The sequence below is a fragment of the Tursiops truncatus genome, chromosome 20 (genome assembly GCF_011762595.2).
Source record: "Tursiops truncatus isolate mTurTru1 chromosome 20, mTurTru1.mat.Y, whole genome shotgun sequence".
NCBI classification, from domain to species: Eukaryota; Metazoa; Chordata; class Mammalia; order Artiodactyla; family Delphinidae; genus Tursiops; species Tursiops truncatus.
Genome location: NC_047053.1, coordinates 50,377,183 through 50,397,816, shown reverse-complemented (window position 1 = coordinate 50,397,816; position 20,634 = coordinate 50,377,183). Strand labels below are relative to the sequence as shown.

Here is a 20,634-nt window from a genome sequence, read left to right as displayed (position 1 = left end):
GTAGCTCTGGACTGCCTGTAAGACAATGAAAACACCAACTCTGCTTACTTTTAGCCACTTTATAGACACGTCACCAGCTGCTTTTACTCCTTGGGGTTGCTTTGATACGTTTTCACAAAGAGGACGTTTCTAGGTGCTGGCCGGTGAAGGCCCCTTCCCGGTCTGGACCCAGCGGCCTTCCACACAGGCCTCAGAGTATGGAGGCTGCCCCCAAAGACGGGCTTCAGGAATTCAGCACCAGGTGCCGTGGGCCAACTCTATTTCCCCTACTGTCTTTCTTCTTCTCATAACTCTGGAATGTAGGAGGGTGGAATGAGGGAAAAGCAGCCTACTGTTTTTGTTTCTCCAGACCCTTCCAGGGCTCTGTCACTGAACAGTGTATGCTGGAGACAAATGCACTGTAACCGAAAACTTCATTTCCTACCACTCCCAAACCCTGCTCTAGTTATTTTTAAAAAACAAGGGGTGGACAAAGTTTGTAAGGTATCATGCCAAACACAGGCCTAATATTGAAAAACCAGGGTTCCGGTTTTTGTTTAGGATGCATTTAATACGTTTTTAGAAAACGTACAGTGATATCTGATGTAAGCCAAGATGCTGGAAGGAGTGAGTGCCTCTTCTTCTTTTTTTTTGAAGAACTGCTTATTGCTTCTTTTTTCTTTGGCTGCGCCACACAGGGTGAGCTTAATCCTGCTGCATCACATAGTACTGGGGGGACACGCAAAAGGAATTTTAGTCGCAGTTGATGAAAAATGCCCCACAGCTATAAAATGTGGAGCGAGGTTTATCTCTTGGCTACTGGCTTTTGACCAGGGGGCACTTTCAGCCAAAGTGTTTGGGCCTTATTTTTGTCACCTGTCCACCTTGTTTTAAAATATACAGTTGACCCTTGAACAACATGGGTTTGAAGTGCATGGGTCCACTTAGATGCGGGTTATTTTCAATAAACGCGTACTGTGGTACTACACAATCTGAGGCTGGCTGCAGAAACCAGAACCAGAGATACAGAGGGCTGACTATATGTTTTTCTCGAATTTTCCACTGTGTGTAGGGAGGGTTGTTACCCCTAAACCCTGAGTTGTTCAAGATCAAGTGTATATCTAAGAGGTCCTATTGTGCAGACAAACTCAGTACACTTTATTGACTTTCAGATGACTAAGAATGAAAACAAGGACAAGACAATGCAAACAACCCAACCCCAAATCAAGTTGCTTTATTTAAAATGATGAACAAGTTTCATCCCAGTGAAAAGTTAAAAATGCCAATCCAGTTGCGGCCCCACCGGCATTTGGTGGCGGACCCCACGGGTAAGACCCAAGCAGAACTAGGAGGCGCTCAGGGTGCTCTACGTGACCCCGGAGGAGGCACCAGGCTCTCAGCAGACAGTCCCAGTTCCTCTGTAGTGTCCAGTCCCCGCGGAGACAGCAGGCAGGCGGGGCCAGTTCTCCTGCTCCCGGGAGAGCAGAGGATGGGGCCAGGTGCTCCAAGTTTTTGAACTTGAATCATGAGACAAAGTTGAGAGCCACCTCTGCAGTTTTGCTGCATACAATGTAACATCCGTGTAACATCACGACAGAAGCCGGGGAGGGGTGGAGTATGAGGAGAAACCAGACTCCACATGGAACCATCAGCGGGACCCAGTACACAGCAGGAACGACTTATTTGTGGAAATGCTACATACAGTTCAAGAAACCTACAGCTGCATGCTTATACGCCTACTTCCTAGACAGTGGTTTCTACAACATTTACTGCAAAACCCCGGTTCCACCCCACACTCTTTTCTGGAGTCCTAACGCCTATCAAGGCGGAAACTCTAATAAATGTGTGAAGCACTCGCACCAGCAACCTTCTTGCTGATCCTTTGTTTAAATACCTTTAGCTGATTCACAAAGAAGCTGCGTCCTAAGTTAAAAATACAGCTATAATTATAATTATGTTCTTTTATGAAGATCTCATAAACTTGCATTTAGTAAGGACTGAACTTGCTTTTCCGGTCACGGAGATGGACGTGCACGGCTCTACCCTCTCTGACCCGTGGCCCTTGTGAACAACAGCCAACTTCACTGTCTGTGAAGCTCCACGAGGTCAGGGAGCTGCGTTTATCACTGTGGCGTCTACAGCACCTAGAACAGTGCCTGGTGCTGAAACAGTTGTTGACTGTTTTAATAATTAACAAATGGGCATCTGCAAGCGAGAGCAAAACGTGAATAATGTCCCTGCTTTTGGTGGCTCTCCCCTCAAAGGCATCACCCTCAACAGCACTACTGACCCCAGAGGCCCCTGTGTGCAGCACTGACCACCTTGGGCTGATGGTAAAGCCTTTGGCACCTCCCTCATCCCCAAAGACCCAGAGGCCTCCTGATGTCCTGGGTCCCCCGCTCTTGTCTCGCCCACCCCACTCCTCCTCTACAGTAGTTATTAGTCCGGATCCTTTCTTCCAGGACCCAGCTTGTCGGTTTTAAGATCTGCTGTCGTCTCAGAAAATAATCTCTAAAAAGAGTTTAATGTTGTATCTTTCTCCTTACTATCCTTGACACCACTCAAAGGAGTAGCTCACGCCAGGTGGGTAGAAAAGGTTAACTTTAGAACAGATGGACCCTTGGTTCCTGCTTCCTACCTCACGGTGATCACCCAGCCACACTCCACTGCTTTCTGTTTCCCCACCTCAGCCCTGCTTTGCTTCCACAGTGGTGTGTTTGCCTGGCCCACCGTGACAGTAAAAGGGGGGCTTCTGAATCTCTGGCCTGGCTAAGACAACGAAAGAGTGTCCCACAGTCATTCGTGTGGGGTGGCGAGACCCAAATGTAATCCGTGCTACCCAGGCACTTTCAGGAGAGGTGACTGCGGGCCTGTCAGACGGGCTGGATCCCTTATATCTGGGTATTGTTTTTCAAACAGGAATCACTTTTGGCATCTGGGGAAGTAAAACTGGGTGGCTAGTCTCTCAAACCAAACTTCCACTTTACCATCCCTGCTGCTGCAAATGCATCCCACCACGCCCCCTGGTGGCAAGAAGCCTGTTTGGTGGTTTCATCCTTTAAACCGAAGTGGAGGGAGGCGCAGTTGGTATGGATTTTAGAGGAAAGGGAGTGAGTGTGACAGCCCGGTAGCAACACTGGGAAAAGGAAAAAAGCATTTTGAAGATGTCAAGAAAAGTTTTTTAAAAACGAGGAGGAATGCCATTCAAATATGAATAAAATCTCTCAGGGTTTGGATCTGCTCACAACCACAGACACTGGAGCCAGAGGGCCAGGGAGGGGGAGTGGCAGGTAGAGCGATGTTAGGAAGTGAGCAGACGTCCCATCCAACCCAGACGCGTGTTTTGGTTGGCATTTCAGAATGCAGAAAACGACGAAGACAAAATAGGGGACCAGCCTTCTAGAGTAAAAGCCACACGACCAACCCGGAGAGTCAGGAAGTGATAACTGGTCTATCAAATGTGGAACATGTGGCGAAGAAGCGACCAGGAGTTCCCTGATCACACCCGCTTGAAGGGAGGCTTTTGAGAGACAACACCACACAGCTCCAGCCACCTGCCCACACACCTCTGCACCAGTGAAGCTCCTCGACCCCAAGCTACCCGAGCCCTTCCCTTCCTCATTCCAGCCCAGAAAATGCTTTTCACAGGGGCACGCCCTGTGAAACAACAACCCCCTCTTAGGGTGAATTTAGGGACAGATGAAGGCGAGCAGGTGAACTGACAGGGCAGGAGATGGAACCCGCTGGGCAGTCCCTACCAGAGTTAGTTAGAAGCCTAAACAGCTCCCAAAGGCCAGAGGCACCGCCTCTGCATTTATTCCCAGCACGTAACACGATCCCCACCTTATGTCTGCAGGTCCAAGAAGTGGGGACACTATCATGAACCCTCTTACAGAGTGAGAGCTTCTGACTTATGGATCACGTGGCGGGAATGATGGCGACAAATCTTTCAAGAACTTGGCCCTGTTTATAATTTAAGTTCTGTGATGACAAAATTATCCCTGGACTCTAACAGCCTCTCTCATTGTGGAGAAAAAGTAACGAATCCTAAGATAGCACTAGGCAGTGGTGAGTGGCCGGGTTACTGCCACCGAATGCGTTTCTGGACGGATGACGGCACACAGGAAGGCGGCACACTCGTGGTCCTTCTTACACGTAATCGCTTCACACAGAACTCACCGCTCACCACTCTCGGCGTCTCCGCTTGCGTGCAGCCGGCCACGTGGACGGCGGGAGTTCCTCACCAACACCAGCGAGGCAACAGATGCAACAAGGCATTCAAAGGATCACAACCCTCCAGCCTTGCGGTCGACCAGCTTGGTTTTAAAGGAGAAGCACAGCACCTTCTCACGCGACATCACGGAGGCCTTCGGTGCTTCACTAAGCATGCAGAGTTTTTTAACTTCTTGACAATCTAGTTTCAGTAAGCAGAAAAAAACAGCATTTGACCGGAGACGGGAGCTTGGGCCAGAGAGGATTATCCAAATTCAAAGAAGACAAAGGAGAAGGTAGGAGCAGAAGACAGGAAAACTGAGTTGGGTGGCCGCCAACAGCTCACGTGGGAGCCACTTCAGGGGAGAGCTTCTGCTCAGGGGTGAGCACGGCCTCCACAAGTGTCCCTAATCCTGCCAAGGAAAGTACAACTGCCTGTAATCAGCATGTAGACAGCACAGCTGCGGCAAAGCTGGAAGGATACGTTAAAAGCAGGACCCCCAGGACCCCAGGTTGATGTAATGGCAGGGCTTTCTCTAAAAACTTTTCTTACAAAGTCACACCCCAAGGGCAGATATAAGTCTACAATATAGAAAAAACTTAAAAAAGCAAGAAGAGAAATCTAAGTATGCCTGGGAAAAGGACAACTCGGGTTGAGAAATGCACCATCTAGTCTGATAAATCCACTTGATTAAGACACCCGAATTTCCCCCACGGAATTCCAGCCAGACCCCAGAGAATGAGGAAAAGACGACAGAAAGGAACGTAGGTCCTGTTCATCACATTTAAGCAAGCGCTAGGCTGCCTGGAGATACAAAGAACATAACAGGAATGTCAGCTGCAGCAGTCAGGGACTTTAGACAGAATCCCACAGGCTTCAGTATTTCACTATCTTCCTTGAAACCTCACGTCTTTTTTTTTTTTTGGTGGGCCTTGTCGGGCGGCATGTGGAAGTTCCCCAACCAGGGATCGAACTCGTGCCCCCTGCACTGGAAGCTCGGAGTCTTAACCACTGGACCGCCAGGGAAGTCCAAAACCTCACCTCTTAATGCTACCTATAGTTGACACTTCAACTAGCAGCACATGGACAACAGGGTTCTGGGGCTTAAAGACCCTGGATGTGCGCAGAGTCACCAAGCTTCAGTGGGAGCCTGTCGTGTGCCCAGCACCAGAGCAGGTGCTTGCAAAAAGATTAGCTTATGGATTTTTATCTCAAGTTTTAATTTATTTAGATCCTATAGGGTTTAAAACAAAAACCAAAACCCATTGGAGACATGATTAAGATTTTATAAGGAATCTGCAAGCGCTCAAAGCAGCAGTGGCAAACTGGGAGAAAAAGCAGGAGGCCACGCCTCAGGCTCCTCAGAAGATATGGGGTAATTTCTCAGCATTCTCTTCCTTTACTGCGGTAACTATCACTTCCCCATCAAGGGCACCCACCAGCGGAAACACTATCTTCTCCCAAGATCATGACAAGAAGAGCAACAAGGGGATACTCTGGTATTCTCCAGGAAAAAAGTTCCCAAGATATAAAATGAATTTAACTTTTATTATTAAATAATGTAAAGGGTTCCCTTGGCACCATCCACGTAGATTCTCGCCCTTATGCATAAAACAAGCCACGTTCACTTGCACGGGTAGCGGAGAAAAAAGCTACTGTAGCAAATGCTAAGTGGCGGGACTCCCACCCCCAGAGCATCCTCATTCCCTGGCTTTCGCTGGCCCTCCCAGGTCTGCAGGATCCACAAGGCTGCCCCCCAGGGCCCTGCCGCAGGCTGCAGGCACGTCCTTGCACACAGACGACAGCCACGCGCGGTCACCTGGAGGAGCTGCGCTCTTTGCTCACACAGTCGTCCTGGGAGGTGGTGTCCCCGTTTCCCACTGCGCTGCACGTCCTCCTCTTCTTCCTGCGGTGCATCGTCCCCTCGCCTTCAGAGCCAGACTCACACTGGACACGGGAGGAGAAAAACAGGGGTTCGGTCGGATACAGCCCAGTTCTTCGCTAAACGAACCTCGGCCCTCAGGAGACAGCACGATACTGTCCACGCCTCCCTGAGGCAAAAGGGCCATTTAGGACACAGTCGGGATGTCCGTCTCCTCAGACCCCAAGGGTCCCTCCAGTGTTCTCTAACAGAAGGGGTGTTTGTTTGAAATCAAGATCCACCTCTAAGACTGTGTGAGAGCCAGCACTTTGTGATGGCATCGTGGAATTTCACTGCACAGCACTTAACACTCATAAAACACACGGCCTCCTCCAAAGAGGAGGCAGGATCAGTGGATCACACAGTCATGAGACAAGCACTTCATCTGCTAAAAGCACCGATGCTCTTACCAGTGTTGTGTTAGCTTAAACAAGGTGACTGAATTTGCTGAGTTTCTAGGCTTATAATTTACTATCCACGGGGGAGATTCCTAACGTGGGCTTTGAGTTTGGAGAATTCTTGGAGGTGGAATCCCGACACCAGTGTCCGCTAGCTGTGTGATCCCGGGTCATTTGCAGAATCCCCAGACACTCCTCTCACCTCTGGAGATGATTGTAATGATTCACTAGTATGTGCACAGCTGTAAAATGGGCAAAATTCACCCCACAGTGAGAACGTGGGCAGCTGCAGTTCTTGGAAGAAAGCGAAACACGTTCCCAGCGTCCTCCCTCCCGGGTAGGAGGTGGGAAGGTCACAGCTGGTTTTCAGGGCGACCAGCCCCGGAGGCCTGGGCCACGAGCACGGACTCACCTCTGAGTCCGAGTCGGACGAGCTGGAGCTGGAGGAGCTGGACGAGTCGCTGGAGCTGTCGGAGGCGATCCCCGTGGACTCCTGCAGGTCGACGGAGTCAGCCAGCACCGCCAACTCAGGGTGCTCCTGCCTCAAGATCCTGAGAGACAAGACCCGGGTCCTCAGTGCTGGGACAGGCAGCGACGCCCACACGCAGTACCCCAGACTCAGAGCTGAGCCCTGTCTCTCCTAGACGCGCCTGTACGATGCTGAGGACACGCGGATCCACAGGCTGGGGACGAAACCCCCCATGCTGCTCAGGCTTTCCTGAAAGGAAAACTAGCCACACACAACTCGCTACCCGCTGTGCAGACGAGACAGACGTGCTGCTGAGACGTGAGGCAAGTCTTCCTCGAGTTAGTCTTAGTTTTCCCCTCGGGAGAAACAATCTCTCTCGCTCGTCGTTTTTCCTGAACCTTTCCTAGCTGTTGTTTGTTAACCTCTCCTTTCCACAGCACAGTACTTAACGATGGGAGCTGGGCTTGGTTACATTGGTTTGTAAGAGACAAGAAGTATCAAGCAACAGAGAGGGTCCCCCCTCGCTGGAAGCTGAAGCTGAACGGGACTGTCGGGGCAGCAGGCAGCCCTCCCCTTGGAACCTATTCTGGCGGCCACTGCAGCCAGGGACAAAAGACCTGCTGTTCAGGACGGCCTTCAGCGTGACCAAGCGGCAGCACGCGGCGGCCTGCGGGACAGAGTCAGTGGGCCTCAGATGCCCGAGAGTCTGGGGAGAACAAAGCCACCACCCTTGCTGGCCCTCTCAGCAGGGAGGTTGAGCACTGAACAAGCCAGAATCCCTCTCTTACCCCGAGAGCTGGTCCCTCCAGGTCAGGGTTGGGACACAGTGGCACGGGGTGGCTGGGGGTGGCTTGCACTGCCGCTGCCCGTGCTGTATCTGTTCTGTGGATAAACAGAGGAGCTAAGTCTCCAGGGCAGTCACCTCGCTCACAAGAACTGAAGGTCATAAGCTTAAATGGGAATAATGCTTTGCGGTAAGAAAAAGAAATAACCAAAATAAAACCCAAACAAAACGGCTTCCTTTGCTGGTGCTAGCTTTGGGAAACCAAACCAAACCAAACCGAAAACAAAACAGAAAACGAGGAACAATCCCAATTGTGACCATGTTTTGACCGAGTGGCTTCAATCAAACATGCAGTCTTACCCTGTCACCTCAAGGCTGGCAAATACCCTGAGAACTAGCCCTGACCTTGGACCCACTCTCCTCTCCCCGTGAGGTTTTGCGGCCCCGGCTTCTCCCAGGCCCGTCTAAAATCAGCACATGTTAAGACACCAGTGGACTCTTTCCATTTTATCTCTGGGGTAGAAGTTGGAACAAAGCAAAAATAAGAAAAAAAAAAGTCTCTCACCTATACCATTTCCTCGATAACTTTGGCCTCCCTCTTACCGTCTTGTGCCAGACAACAGGGAAGTTGGTGCTGCTGGCAAAATTCTGGGTAATGGCAATGGTGGTGTCAAGGTTGAGGACGACGTGCCACCAGCCTCCTGAAATCCAACAAGTAAACAGTTAAACAGGATTGGTTCTACACGCGATCGCGCCATGACGTAAACTTCACATAACAAACAACACAAACTTCAGAACCTGGGGATTCCTGTCCACAAGGGACAGCTTGAGAGACACAGGACCCAGAGCGGTAAATGCTCCTCCTGAGGGCAGCGCTCACCAATGACCTGTTTGGGTAAAGTTTTACTGGAGCGTGGCTGCACCTGTTCGTGTATGGATTGTACGTGGCTGCTTTCCTGCCACTTGGGCGGAGCTGAGCAGTTACAACAGAGACTACCCAGCCTGCAGTGCCTAAAATATCTGTTCTCTGGCCCTTTTACAGAGTAAACGTGTCAAGCCCTGTTAATCCAAAGCTGTGACCAGAACTGTAAAGGGAGCAAGTTCTTCAGTTTCTAGATGGAGATGCCCATCTTGAACACCCTTACTTCCCACACTCAACCTATCAAAACAAAGTGTAGTTTTCAGGTGTAGGATTTCCTGCCTCTTGGCTCCTAAGTCACTCTTTCCTGACTCAATCCACCCAGCGCTACACTGATCAAAAACCCCATTTATAGAAATTAAGCACAAGTCACTGAACGTATCCAATAAACAAAGACACTAAGTATCTACTAGGAATAAAAATGAATAGGCTCTCTACATACAGGACGTTTATCAACAGTCATTATACATTCAGGTTACAAGAAACGTGGACAGCAGCCCCCCTGAGCATGTGACCACACAGCAACACATCACGGTCAGAGGCGGGAACCAGTCAGTTCACCCAGAGCCAGCGTGCAGGGGGATTTCTTTGACTCTCCCTATATAGTTGTGTTCCAAAATTACAAATTACTGAATTCAAAGAATATACTTTCAGTTCATCTGTACCTGGTACAAAGACAGTCTCTCCTGGTTTTTGTAAGATTTCCAGGGGTTTGAATTCGGGTGGCCAGGTTGGAAGCTGTGTCCGGGGATAGATGATATTAAACCAAGTAATAGCTTCATCTTGCTGGTTCCCTCCTTCTTCTCGGGTCACCTTGATGAGTTCCCTGGGGGTGCTGGTAGGGAACAGGCACCAGCGCTTGTGGCCCTGGACTAAGGCATTCCAGGCACTGGTTCCCAGGGGGTCGATGTGAATTCCGGTTCCAGAGCGTGGTGGCCCCATCACAAACCACCTAAAGGATGGAAACATCCAAGATATGAAGTGCAATTTGACCACACGTACACACCACAAAAGAAGCTTTAATTTTACACCAACATGTTATCATTATTTCAAAGACTACACACATTCTGGTACGCAGAAACGCTGAGGAAATTGTGCATGGACTGACCCCTAACAGAAAAAGGAAAAATCACCAACATGTCTTACTGCTGGACTTGAACTATTAAAACATCCCTTAGAGATCACTGGTTCAACTTTGGTTGCACGTTTGAATCACCTGGGGAGCTTTCAGAAATCCTGATGCCCAGGCAGGAGGCCCTGGGCAGACACCAGAAGCCCTCTAAGTAAGTCCCAAGTGCAGCCAAAGAGAACCACTCACTGTTTTGGAAACAGATTAGCTGACTGAGCTCAGCTGCTCCTGCTGCTGTAGACAAGATTATAACCACACCACTGCCCAGTATTTACCTGTAAGGGGGCCTGCGCTTCTCCCCCGCATACTGGAAAAGGTCATCGGTGAAGAACTTGGGCACCTTGTAGTCTTCCAAAAGTTTCCTTCTTTTGGGGTGTTCCCCATAGCTGCTGTCAAAGATGTAAAGGGGGCTGTCATCTCGGGTGCTCTCCATGTACTCGATGTAGTATTTCATCTTCATCTTCACGGAATAGCCGTCGTTATCCTCACCACACTTGAATTTCTGGTTCCGGTATTTCCTTTTGAGGCGCTCCAGAGTCCATTTCTCCTGCGCGGACCAGCCCTCTTGGGCATTCAGCAGAACCACGGGCTTGTACGGTCTTTCGTAACGTTCCACAAATTCACCCACCGACAACTGTAAGGCGTCTGCCCTTTCCACATTGTCCTGAGGGAATCAGAAAAGACCTATCGCATTAAAGAAAAAAAAAAAAAAGTCCGGCGGCAGTTAAGGGTGTCCCCCAAGGCCAGTTAGCAATCACATACCCAAGGAGCCAGATTCTATTTCCGGCTCCTCTTAGGGAGGGAAAAGGACCTGCGTGTGTTCGGGCACTGCGCACCGAGCGCCACCGCATCAGGGAAGGGGGGCTTCGCGTCTTCCACTCGTGGCTTTTGACAGCCGGGGTCCCTAGGGCCCCGCCGCCTAAAGGGATGCAGGGGTGACAGGCCTCGTGAAGGGCGTCAGGGGCGTGGGACTCCAGCTGCCTCGGCAGGCGCGTTTGCGGCGCATAGAAGGAGGCCCACCCTGGGATCCGGGCCCCGATGACCTCGACCTCCGCGGGGTGCGGGCGAGCCCATCGTAACTCCAGGGGCCATGCTGGTCGCGGACCCCGGCCCCGGTAGAGGTGCGCAGCTCCCGGGGATGCCCGTGCCCCGCCCGGCCCGCGATCGCGGCCCGCTCACCGCCACGGCCGCCGGGTTCAGCGAGAAGCTCTCGTAGTAGTTGTGCCGGATCCAGTCCAGCGAGTCCTTCAGCTCCGGCCGCGCACTCCGCTTGGCCTCGCGGATCCGCTTCTTGCTCTTGTGGTTCATCCTGCAGGGTCACCAGCTGGTTCCGCGACGACCCTGGCGCAGCTCGCTTCCTGCCACCAGTGCGTCCCCTCCCCGACCCGGGCGGCGGCGGCAGCACCAAAACGTCCTTCGCTCCAGCCCGGCGCCTTTAAAGTCGCCTTCCAGAAAATTCACTCCCTAACCACCTCCTGAGCCTCGGGTTGGGCCTGCGTCGGCCGTCTTCCCCGCCCGCTACGGCCTCTTGCGATAAGCCATTGGCCTCCGAGCCTCTGGGGTCCGCCCTCACACACGCCGGGTCTCCGCCATGTTGGGAAGGTCAAGACGCTCGAGGCACCACCTTGCTGCGGCCCCGCCTCTCCCGCACCACCTTGCGGTTCGCGTCACTTCCGGCGGCCAGCAGTTCTTTCGTGGCTGGCTTCCGCCAACCTCAGAGTTGGGGACTCCTGTCTTCTGTGTCTCGTTGGCCGGGTTTCGGGTCTGTTCTCGCCACGTGGCCATTTCGTCGCCCGAGGGGTGCTTACCCCCTTTTGCCTTCGGGTAGTAGCGACCCGACGTGGAGCCGGGGAGACGGCCCGAGCCGGTCTGAGAGCTCCCGCGCGTGCAGCTTGGCAGCCTGGCGACCCGGCGCCCTCCCCTGCTCCCGGCCTGCCGGGGGGCCACCGACTCCCCTCCGACCGAGCGTGGTCTCCGAGGGCATGTGGTCCGGGCCAAGCGTTTTCGGTTCTCGGAGGAGCCGGGCCTGGGAGCTGAGGGGGCCGTGCTGGAGGTCCGCGTCCCGCAGGTGCGTGCGGAGGCACCCGCCGGGAAGCGCATTGGGGCTGGAGCGGTTCTCGGCCGACCAGGGGCTATAGGGAGGGGGGTCCGCGGCTTCCCGCCTTAGGCTGGACCACAGAGCGAAACGGTTTGGTACGAAGCCGTTTGGCAGATTAAATGTCCTTCAGTAAGAAATTTGAAGACCCTGCTAGGAAGGAGACCTTTCCATACCTAATATTTCTTGCCAGAAAAGTGGCATTCTTGACACCTAATATTTTTTTCATCTTGTTGAAGGGCTTCTTAATTCAGTTTCTGGGGGCGGGGGGAAGGGATTTCCAACCCTCACTAACCAAATAAAGTTTCTCAGGCTGGCATTGCTTCCTTTCAGCTCATGGCTGACCCCGAACTCTCTCAAGAGCAATTATATTTTATATACCTCCAGTTTTTCAAAGCACTTTCACATTGCAGTGTTTCATTTTTTAAAACATCTTTGTTGGAGTTTACTTGCTTTACAATGTTGTGTTAGCTTCTGCTGTATAACAAAGTGAATCAGCTACGTGCATACGTATATCCCCATATCCCCTCCCTCTTGCGTCTCCCTCCCACCCTCCTTTTCCCGCTCCTCTAGGTGGTCGCAAAGCACAGAGCTGACCTTCGTGTGCTATGCGGCTGCTTACCACTAGCTATTTTACATTTGGTAGTGTATATATGACAATGCTATTCTCTCACTTCGTCCCAGCTTACACTTACCCCTCCCCGTGTCCTCAAGTCCATTCTCCACATCTGTGGCTTTATTCCTGTCCTGTCCCTAGGTTCATCAGAACCTTTTTCTTTTTCTTTTTAGATTCCATATATATGTGTTAGCATAAGGTATTTGTTTTTCTCTTTCTGACTTACTTCACTCTGTATGACAGGCTCTAGGTCTATCCACCTCACTACAAATAACTCAATTTCATTTCTTTTTATGGCTGAGTAATATTCCATTGTATATATGTGCCACATCTTCTTTATCCATTTATCTGTTGATGGACACTTAGGTTGATTCCATGTCGTGGCTATTGTAAATAGTGCTGCAATGAACATTGTGGTACGTGACTTTTTTTGAATTATGGTTTTCTCAGGGTATGTATATGCCCAGTAGTGGGATTGCAGGGTCATATGGTAGTGTTCTGTTTTTAGTTTTTTAAGGAACCTCCTTAAGGAACCTCCTTTTTAAGGAACCTCCTTATACTGTTCTCCATAGTGGCTGTATCAATTTACATTCCCACCAACAGTGCAAGAGGGTTCCTTTTTGTTCATACCCTCTCCAGCATTTATTGTTTGTAGATTTTTTGATTACGGCCATTCTGACCAGTGTGAGGTGATACCTCACTGTAGTTTTGATTTGCATTTCTCTAATGATTAATGATGTTGAGCATCTTTTCATGTGTAACAGCAGCTGGTGGTGTAGGTATTGGCAGTAGCAGTTTAAATATGAGAAACAGCTTAAAAGGAGTTGAAGGCCGGAGTGGAACCCATTTCTGGCAGTTTCTAAATGCCTGCACGTTGAAATACCCCTTTGGATTTTTTTTTGCTGCGCCACGCGGTGTATGGGATCTTAGTTCCCCGACCAAGGATCCAACCCGTGCCCCTTGCAGTGGAAGTGTGGAGTCTTAACCACTGGACTGCCAGGAAAGCCCTCCCGACCTCCTTTGGATTTCTTCCCAAATTTAGGGAGTGGGTGAAGATAGGCCTTGAGAAAACATACACTTTTTTTTTTTTAACACCTAAATCTGCATAGCTCACTCCTCAGGTCAGAAATCCTTCATTGTACTCCTGGTAAAATCCAGCAGGGCAGGCATTTTAATCATGCCTAGCATATTTTAGGCACCAGTATTTTTGTTGAGTGTATTGAATGATTAGGTTCAGACCTTCAGTTCCTTCACCTTTGATATTTTTACCTCTTCAGCCTCCTTTCCTACCTCCCCAGGAGGGGCACCCTTTGCTCTAGCAAACAAAGTCTTGCGATTTTGCAGTTTAGCAATCGCTAACTTTGTATACTTCCTTTGTACTAGGTAGTTTTCATCGAATCTTCCTAACCTTTCTATGAAGATAGTATCTTGCAGTTGAGGAAACTGAAGCACAGACAGCTTAAATAACTTGAGTGAGGTCACACAGCTAGTAAATTATAGATCTCAAGTTTGAACTCAGGCAGTCTCATTCCGGAGTCCTGGGCTATGTTACCTTGCCTCCCTAAATACCATGCTCTCATCATTCAGTGCCTCCCCAAAGGCTTTGTAAGTTGCCTACCTTCCTAACTGCAGGATTCAGCTCTTACTCAAACCTCTTCTAGGATGTCATCCTAGAACCCCACTGTTCCTCCTTAGCATTACCAGGTTATGCCTGTGCTTAAAATCCTCCAGTTATCTTCTCACTGCACTTAAATAAAAGCAAAGCTTCCCGTGCCCTACAAGACCTCACAAGTCTGGCCTCTGCCTTGCCTCTGACCTGTGCTTGTACTGCGCAGCCCTGCCTCCAGCCTGCAGGCCCACACTGCCAGGGCTCTCTGTGCCCAGTGAGAGGTTTTTCAGTTCCTGCTTCAGGGCCTTTGCCTGAATCATTCTCTCCCCATCTCGAGCAGACCCCTTGTGGTCACTGCCCACTCCCATTTCTCTCACATTAATTACCCTGTTGTATTGTGCTTGTTGCAACCAAAAATACCCACCTGCTTACTTGTTGCTTGTCTCTCCCCAGTAGGAGATAAATATATGTGTATGTAGTTCATATTCCAAGAGAGTTACATCCTCAGCCTATAATAGCCACTAAGCCACTCAGGCCCTGGATAAACTCTTGTTGAGTAAATGAAGGTATGAAGAATGCCTATCACATGGTATTGCAATTTTATACCCCGACGCTCCCCCCACCATAGGATGCAAACTGGAGAGAGGGAACTGTTGTTTTTGTAATGGATGCCAGTGCCAAGCGCTCAGTAATTGCTGTATAAATATTCTTTTTTAAAAAACAAATTTATTTTTGGCCGCATTGGGTCTTCATTGCTGCGCACGGGCTTTCTCTAGTTGCGGCAAGTGGGGGCTACTCTTTGTTGCGGTGCTCGGGCTTCTCATTGCGGTGACTTCTTGTTGCGGAGCACGGGCTTCTCATTGCGGTGACTTCTTGTTGCGGAGCACGGGCTCTAGGCTTGTGGGCTTCAGTAGTTGCAGCACGCAAGCTCGGTAGTTGTGGTGCACAGGCTTAGTTGCTCCACAGCATGTGGGATCTTCCTGGACCAGGGCTCGAACCCGTGTCCCCTAGCCCTGGCAGGCGGATTCTCAACCACTGCGCCACCAGGGAAGCCCTGTATAAATATTCTGACTTCCAGCATGAGTTATTTATGGCATACAAAAAAATTCTTTTCAGGTCCTGCATCTTCAATATGGAATGTATGTTTGGCCCTGTGCTGTGGTCCTGGCCCAGTACCTGTGGTTTCACAGAGGATCTCTGCCAGGAAAGGCTGTCTTAGAGGTACAAGTGCCCTTGAGGTTTGCGAAAATCCTAGATTATTTTCCAATTTAAGTCTATATGCTGGTTATTGGGTTTTGTTAGGTATTTTTTAAGTTAGGGATGATCTGGCCAGCTTGTGAGGCAGGTGAGCTAAGAAATGTTTTTAAAAGTGTTTAAAAAGAAAGTATGCACCAGAGACCATATGTGGTCCACAAACACTAATATTTACTGTCTAGCCTTTTAGTCTTAAAATGTATCCCATGTTTTCTCACCACTCCATCTGGCTCAACTGCTGAAGGCTTACAGCAGAAATACTATGCTTAAACCCAAAGACTAAATACAGAAGCTTAAGAACATCTCTTAACTTTTGCAAAACCATGTAACTGAAATGAAGGCATTTGGTGCTTACTTCTGGCCCAAAGTAGTGATGATTGTCAGCAATTCGGTAAAGGTCAGGAATCTCTATGCCCATCCTCAAACAGGAAGCGTGCGTTTCAACTGATGCAAATAGTAATATTTATGAAGGCACTCCTTGGTATTATTCCTTAGTATGTTTAAGCTCCTTACTGCTCTCAAGACCCAACTGGAAAATCCCGTTAAATATAAGAAAGTCCTGTTGCAGACCTGTCAGGTTTTAGTCACATGAAGGCTATTTATAATTGGTAGTAACAACTGAATGGCTGGTTGTGTATCCACATCACCCACTGAGCTTTTAGAGAGCTGGTGTCCTTTATAATTAGCTTCTTATAGATCACAGACCCTCACAGTTCAAACCCCTGTTTAAGGGTTGTCAGAATTGAGGGCCCTTTAAAATGTTGAAATGGGCTGTAACTCCTTTGACCCAATTAGAACTGCCATGACAAATCTGGAGGAAGCGCCACATAGTAAAGCAGTGTTAAATTATGGCATGTTTTATAGATATGGCAAACTATCTTTACACATTGACCAATGCAAGCAAGAAATGAGAAATCATTTGCCAAGATCATTAATTCTTTGCAGTTCTAAGCAAAACCTTTAACCTTGTCATTAGATTGGAGCTGGAGTGAGCCTTCCAGGAATTATGGCTGCAAAATGCGGTGCTGAAGTAACACTGTCAGACAGTTCAGAGCTGCCTCACTGTCTAGAGATCTGTCGGCAAAGCTGCCAAATGAATAACCTGCCTCAGGTGCATGTTGTGGGACTCACATGGGGTCATGTATCTCGGGATCTTCTGGCTCTACCACCGCAAGACATTATTCTTGCATCCGATGTGTTCTTTGAACCAGAAGGTAAACCTTTTTTGCTCTTCTCAGTAGTAAATTTAGTCAGAGATACAATGGAATTAAAGTCTATTAAGAAGTTTTTTCTTCCCAGACTTTGAAGACATTTTAACTACAGTTTACTTTTTGATGCAGAAGAACCCCAAGGTCCAATTGTGGTCTACTTACCAGGTAAGAAGGTAAGCCTGAACAATCCTGCTTTACTCCCAATTTTATTAAAAGTTAACCCAAGCCTTACTACTCTACTCATTCAGTGTGTAGTTTAAGGATATAATGACAATATATCTAAAGCAAAACAGGAAAAGCTTGGTTTTTTAAAAATAATTTATTTTTTTCAGTGCTGACTGGTCACTTGAAGCTTTGCTCTACAAGTGGGACATGAAATGTGTCCACATTCCTCTGGAGTCTTTTGGTGCAGACAAAGAAGATATAGCAGAATCTGCCCTTCCAGGAAGACATACTGTTGAAATGCTGGTCATTTCCTTTGCAAAGGACAGTCTCTGAATTATACCTAAAAGCTGTTTTGGGACAATGTCAATACTGATTAGCAACCTGGCAAGCCAACTGTGTGACTCAGACCACTTCAGCTTGAGTACAGTGGATCTGAAGATGGTCAGATCGGTTGACTTTAGATTGTGATGGGTCACATAACCATTAAAACAAAAATTAAAACTCCTATAAGAAAGAGAACTTCGATTGTTCCTAAGTCATTAAAATAGGGCATAAATTAGGTTATGAGAAGAGGGTTACTCAAAACCTTAACAAAGTGCTACCTTAGAGCATTGAGGATAGTAGGTACTTAACTGGCATTTCCACTTTATAACTTAGGGGGAAAAAAATCAACTACTAAACATTTCATTTTAATTCTATACAGTCAGTAACATTCACAAGATAATTGCACAGGTCTTTCAAATAAACGGGGGAAAAAAGACCAAGACATATTCTGAGAAAAGCTAACACCAAGAAAACGTTTTAATTAAACTACAGAAACAATGGTTATAGTACAGAATATTCATGAGCAAAAAGATACACCATGTTATAAGTACTTACAAAGTTACAAACCATTTGTTTCCTTAACATTTTCCACATTTTAAGTTCATACATGAAGATGATCGGATTTACCATTTTTTTGGGGGGGGGGAGAGGAAGAAAAAAAAAGGTGTATTTATCATCGCTAGATGTGCTCACTGTATGCTCCGTTATTTATATGCAAGGCCCGGGTGACTGGAAGTGCAGTTGTCAGGCATTTTAATAAACTGGACAGCCATTTGTTTCTGCACGACAAGGCATCTTTACACAGGAGCAATCAGGAGAAAACAGGAAACAGCCAAGCACTCTGCACTGCAACACGCCACCTTAACAGCTAACCAGCATTACTCAACTGCTACACAACTGCGCCTAGTGCACAAAAATACATAAGAGAAGAGATTAGAATTGTGTTTGGTAAACAATCCTTTTTTTTAAAAAAATCAAGTCTTTTCACCTGAAAAGTCTTTATACAAATTTGGGTTCAGTTTACCATTTAGACCTGAAGGTAAATAACATATACAAACAATTTACACCAACTTTCGTAGGTTTTTAATTTTAAGGTATGAAGGCAATGTTGAGTCAATCTCTTGACAGCTTTAGGCTGTGTGTAATGGCTGCACACGTTTCCTTAAAAGTCAGGAGGCCACAAATTAGGTTACCAATCTGTTTAATTTCAAACAAAAAAAGTCAGCACTATATAAACAAAAAGGAAATTTTACCTCAAATATCCAAGCCAATAATGAAATCTGAAGTCGTTCACCTCACTAAATTACAAGAAATTTGAATAACAGCAACAAAATGGCACATAAAATGAGTTTGCCACCTGAGGCAAAGCTTAAAACAAGTAAAAAGTTAGACAAAATGTTACAAAATAACCTTTTCAATAGCCAGTTGCTTGTTCCAAGGACTCTTCAGTGGACTGAGTACTACTGAGTACGTGGGTCCTTTTCCCCCAAGTCTTCCTTTATGTTGCTTGTCGACACATCTAGGTTTGAAAAAAAATAAGTTCAGTTTACCTTCCATTATTATGAAATCACCAAAGGTGCACATGGTTTTAATTTCAGTACTTACTAAGGGTCTGGTGAAACCAGTAGGTTACAGAAAGGTTCCAACCAGCCACTAATCAGTTTTTTAAAGGCCCAATTAGGAAAATTTCACAAAGGCTACCATCAGCATTAGAAGTTTGTGTTTATGTATTCTTGGCCAAATAACCCAAGTGAAAAATGGTAAGGGGGGAAAAAAGAAAAGAAAAAAAAAGAGGGCTGTATCCAAACAAAAGCAACTCGAGATCAGACAATTAGTCTACATTTTAAGTTTTTAGTGTTCAAATGAAACACATTTGGCATTTCAGAATGCTTTAACATCTGAGCTACTTAGGGCCCTTTCCTTTTAAAAAATAGGACCAAACAATTTGAGAGTTAAAGACACACTATCCTTTCCCCACCCAGTGCAATCAATACCTGTAAACTTTTGGTTCCAAAAGTTCATTGCTTCGTTTTTGCAATTCGTTTGCGCCACATCCATTAGAATATGAAGTCCCAGAGTCAGCACAACAATAGTTGAACTGATTGTTTTCTCTAAGAGGATAGTGCATCTTTAACATTTAAAGACAAACCTGCTCCAATACACGCCCACAGAAACTGGTCCCTGGAGGATCAGCCAAATCAGTTAAAATCTGCAATACTGGCCAATATTCTTTTATCAAACAGGAGACCGCAGCTTTAAAGGGGAAAATGCAGACGTTGGATAAAAACAGCAAGAAATAGTCATTTTCATTAATAGGTCTCAAAACAGTTTACGAAACAGCCATTATTATCTAAGCTTCATACACATCCTTTCTGCAGACCCCTCTCTTCAGTTTTACTCCCAAAGCTGAGTTAGCTCAGAGCAGCACTCCTAACATGAGGAGTCACTTTTATATTAATCGGATCAAAACAACTACTCCAAACCCCATTTCTGAATTCGGGCCATGAGTCTCGGAGCCCCGCAGACATTACCATTTGCTTAAGAGGACACCGCTCCTTCCTCTTCAGGAGACTTGGGAGGACTCTTGGATCGCGACCTGGACTTGGATTCCCTCTTGGACACGGGCGGAGGACTCCTGGACCTAGACCTGGACCTGGACCGCGAGCGAGATCTGGAGACAGACGAGGACTTCGACTTGGACCTTCGCGCCGATCTGGACTTGGAGGTTGATCGCGATCTTGACCGAGTACGGGACCGAGACTTGGAGCGGCTGTAGCGAGATCGACTCCGGGACCTGGACCGGCTCCGACTCCGGGATCGGCTGCGGCGACGCCGCCTAGGGCTGCGGGCAGGGACAGCGGCGCGTTAGGGTTCCGCGGCCCCGCCCGCCCGCCCGCCCGCCATTATCTCGCCGCCAGACGCCATTTCCCTGGTCGCGAGAAGAGGGCCCCCGCCCTCTCGCGGCTCGCCGGCTCTGCCCGGCCGCCACCACGTGTCCCCGGCAGGCCTTTGTGAGTCACCCAGCCCTCCCGGAACCCCGGCCGCGACGCCCACCCGCTTACCTGCGGCTCCGACGTCCGTAGCCACCGCCCCCATACCTGCGGGGCGGGGGTCCCCGGCGGCTATGGTGCGAGTCCGGGGGGCGGCCGTAGCGCGCCATCTGCACCCGCAACTCGCGGCCGTCCAGCACGGCCCCGTCCATGGCGTCCATGGCGTCCTCAGCGTCGCGCTTGTCGTGGAAGCGGACGAAGGCAAAGCCGCGGGACTCCTTGGTGTAGCGGTCCCGCGGGATGTACACGTCGCCGACGCGTCCGTACTTCTCGAACACGCGCCTCAGGGTGTCTGGCGAGGTGCGGTAGGTCAGGTTGTCCACCTTGAGGGAGGTCATGCCCTCCACATCGGGAGGCGGGCGGCCGTAACTCATGGCTCTGAAGAGTCGGGCCGGGGCCCGTGACTGCGCGCCGACGGACTAACGCCCCGGCGGGCTCGCGCGCTCGGCTGCGGCGGCGGTCTCGTCAGCCTAGCTCGGCTCGACGCCGCGCCTCTCC

The 20,634-nt window shown here is 48.8% G+C and overlaps 3 protein-coding genes across 16 annotated transcripts; 1 reads left to right on the top strand and 2 right to left on the bottom strand.

Annotated features, from left to right (window-relative positions):
- Positions 1-582: 582 nt before the first annotated feature.
- JMJD6 (jumonji domain containing 6, arginine demethylase and lysine hydroxylase) lies at positions 583-11,353 on the bottom strand. 6 transcript variants are annotated; one of them, XR_012328386.1, is made up of 8 exons: positions 10,992-11,350; positions 10,088-10,476; positions 9,349-9,635; positions 8,330-8,465; positions 6,924-7,062; positions 6,012-6,139; positions 4,159-4,393; positions 583-708 (listed from the first exon to the last, which is right to left on the bottom strand). XR_012328386.1 is itself a non-coding variant. In XM_019938785.3 (7 exons), exons 1-7 carry the CDS (start codon positions 11,118-11,120, stop codon positions 4,378-4,380), a joined length of 1,224 nt encoding a protein of 407 aa, XP_019794344.1. In that variant the 5' UTR covers positions 11,121-11,350; the 3' UTR covers positions 1,198-4,377. The 6 variants fall into 6 exon arrangements, 4 of the variants coding, with proteins under 4 accessions (XP_019794344.1, XP_019794343.1, XP_004310693.1 ...); XM_019938785.3 differs by lacking the exon at positions 583-708 and having other exon boundaries at positions 1,198-4,393; XM_019938784.3 differs by lacking the exons at positions 583-708; positions 4,159-4,393 and adding an exon at positions 4,408-4,604 and having other exon boundaries at positions 10,992-11,351.
- On the top strand, positions 10,916-17,263 carry METTL23 (methyltransferase 23, arginine). Of its 4 annotated transcripts, none has more exons than XM_073797162.1 (5): positions 10,916-10,933; positions 15,249-15,353; positions 16,363-16,600; positions 16,686-16,770; positions 16,930-17,263. In XM_073797162.1, exons 2-5 carry the CDS (start codon positions 15,270-15,272, stop codon positions 17,093-17,095), a joined length of 573 nt encoding a protein of 190 aa, XP_073653263.1. In that variant the 5' UTR covers positions 10,916-10,933; positions 15,249-15,269; the 3' UTR covers positions 17,096-17,263. The 4 variants fall into 4 exon arrangements, with proteins under 4 accessions (XP_073653263.1, XP_004310692.1, XP_073653264.1 ...); XM_004310644.4 differs by lacking the exon at positions 10,916-10,933 and adding an exon at positions 11,501-11,880; XM_073797163.1 differs by lacking the exons at positions 10,916-10,933; positions 15,249-15,353 and adding an exon at positions 11,505-11,880.
- A 269-nt stretch (positions 17,264-17,532) lies between these two features.
- On the bottom strand, positions 17,533-20,510 carry SRSF2 (serine and arginine rich splicing factor 2). Of its 6 annotated transcripts, none has more exons than XR_012328388.1 (4): positions 20,149-20,510; positions 19,236-19,928; positions 18,497-18,605; positions 17,533-17,989 (listed from the first exon to the last, which is right to left on the bottom strand). XR_012328388.1 is itself a non-coding variant. In XM_019938788.3 (3 exons), the coding sequence occupies exons 1-2, from the start codon at positions 20,508-20,510 to the stop codon at positions 19,625-19,627; spliced, it is 666 nt and encodes a 221-aa protein (XP_019794347.1). In that variant the 3' UTR covers positions 17,533-19,339; positions 19,618-19,624. The 6 variants fall into 6 exon arrangements, 2 of the variants coding, with proteins under 2 accessions (XP_019794347.1, XP_019794348.1); XR_002177037.3 differs by having other exon boundaries at positions 17,533-18,605; positions 19,236-19,339; positions 19,618-19,928; XR_012328389.1 differs by having other exon boundaries at positions 19,618-19,928.
- Between the last annotated feature and the right edge of the window lie 124 nt (positions 20,511-20,634).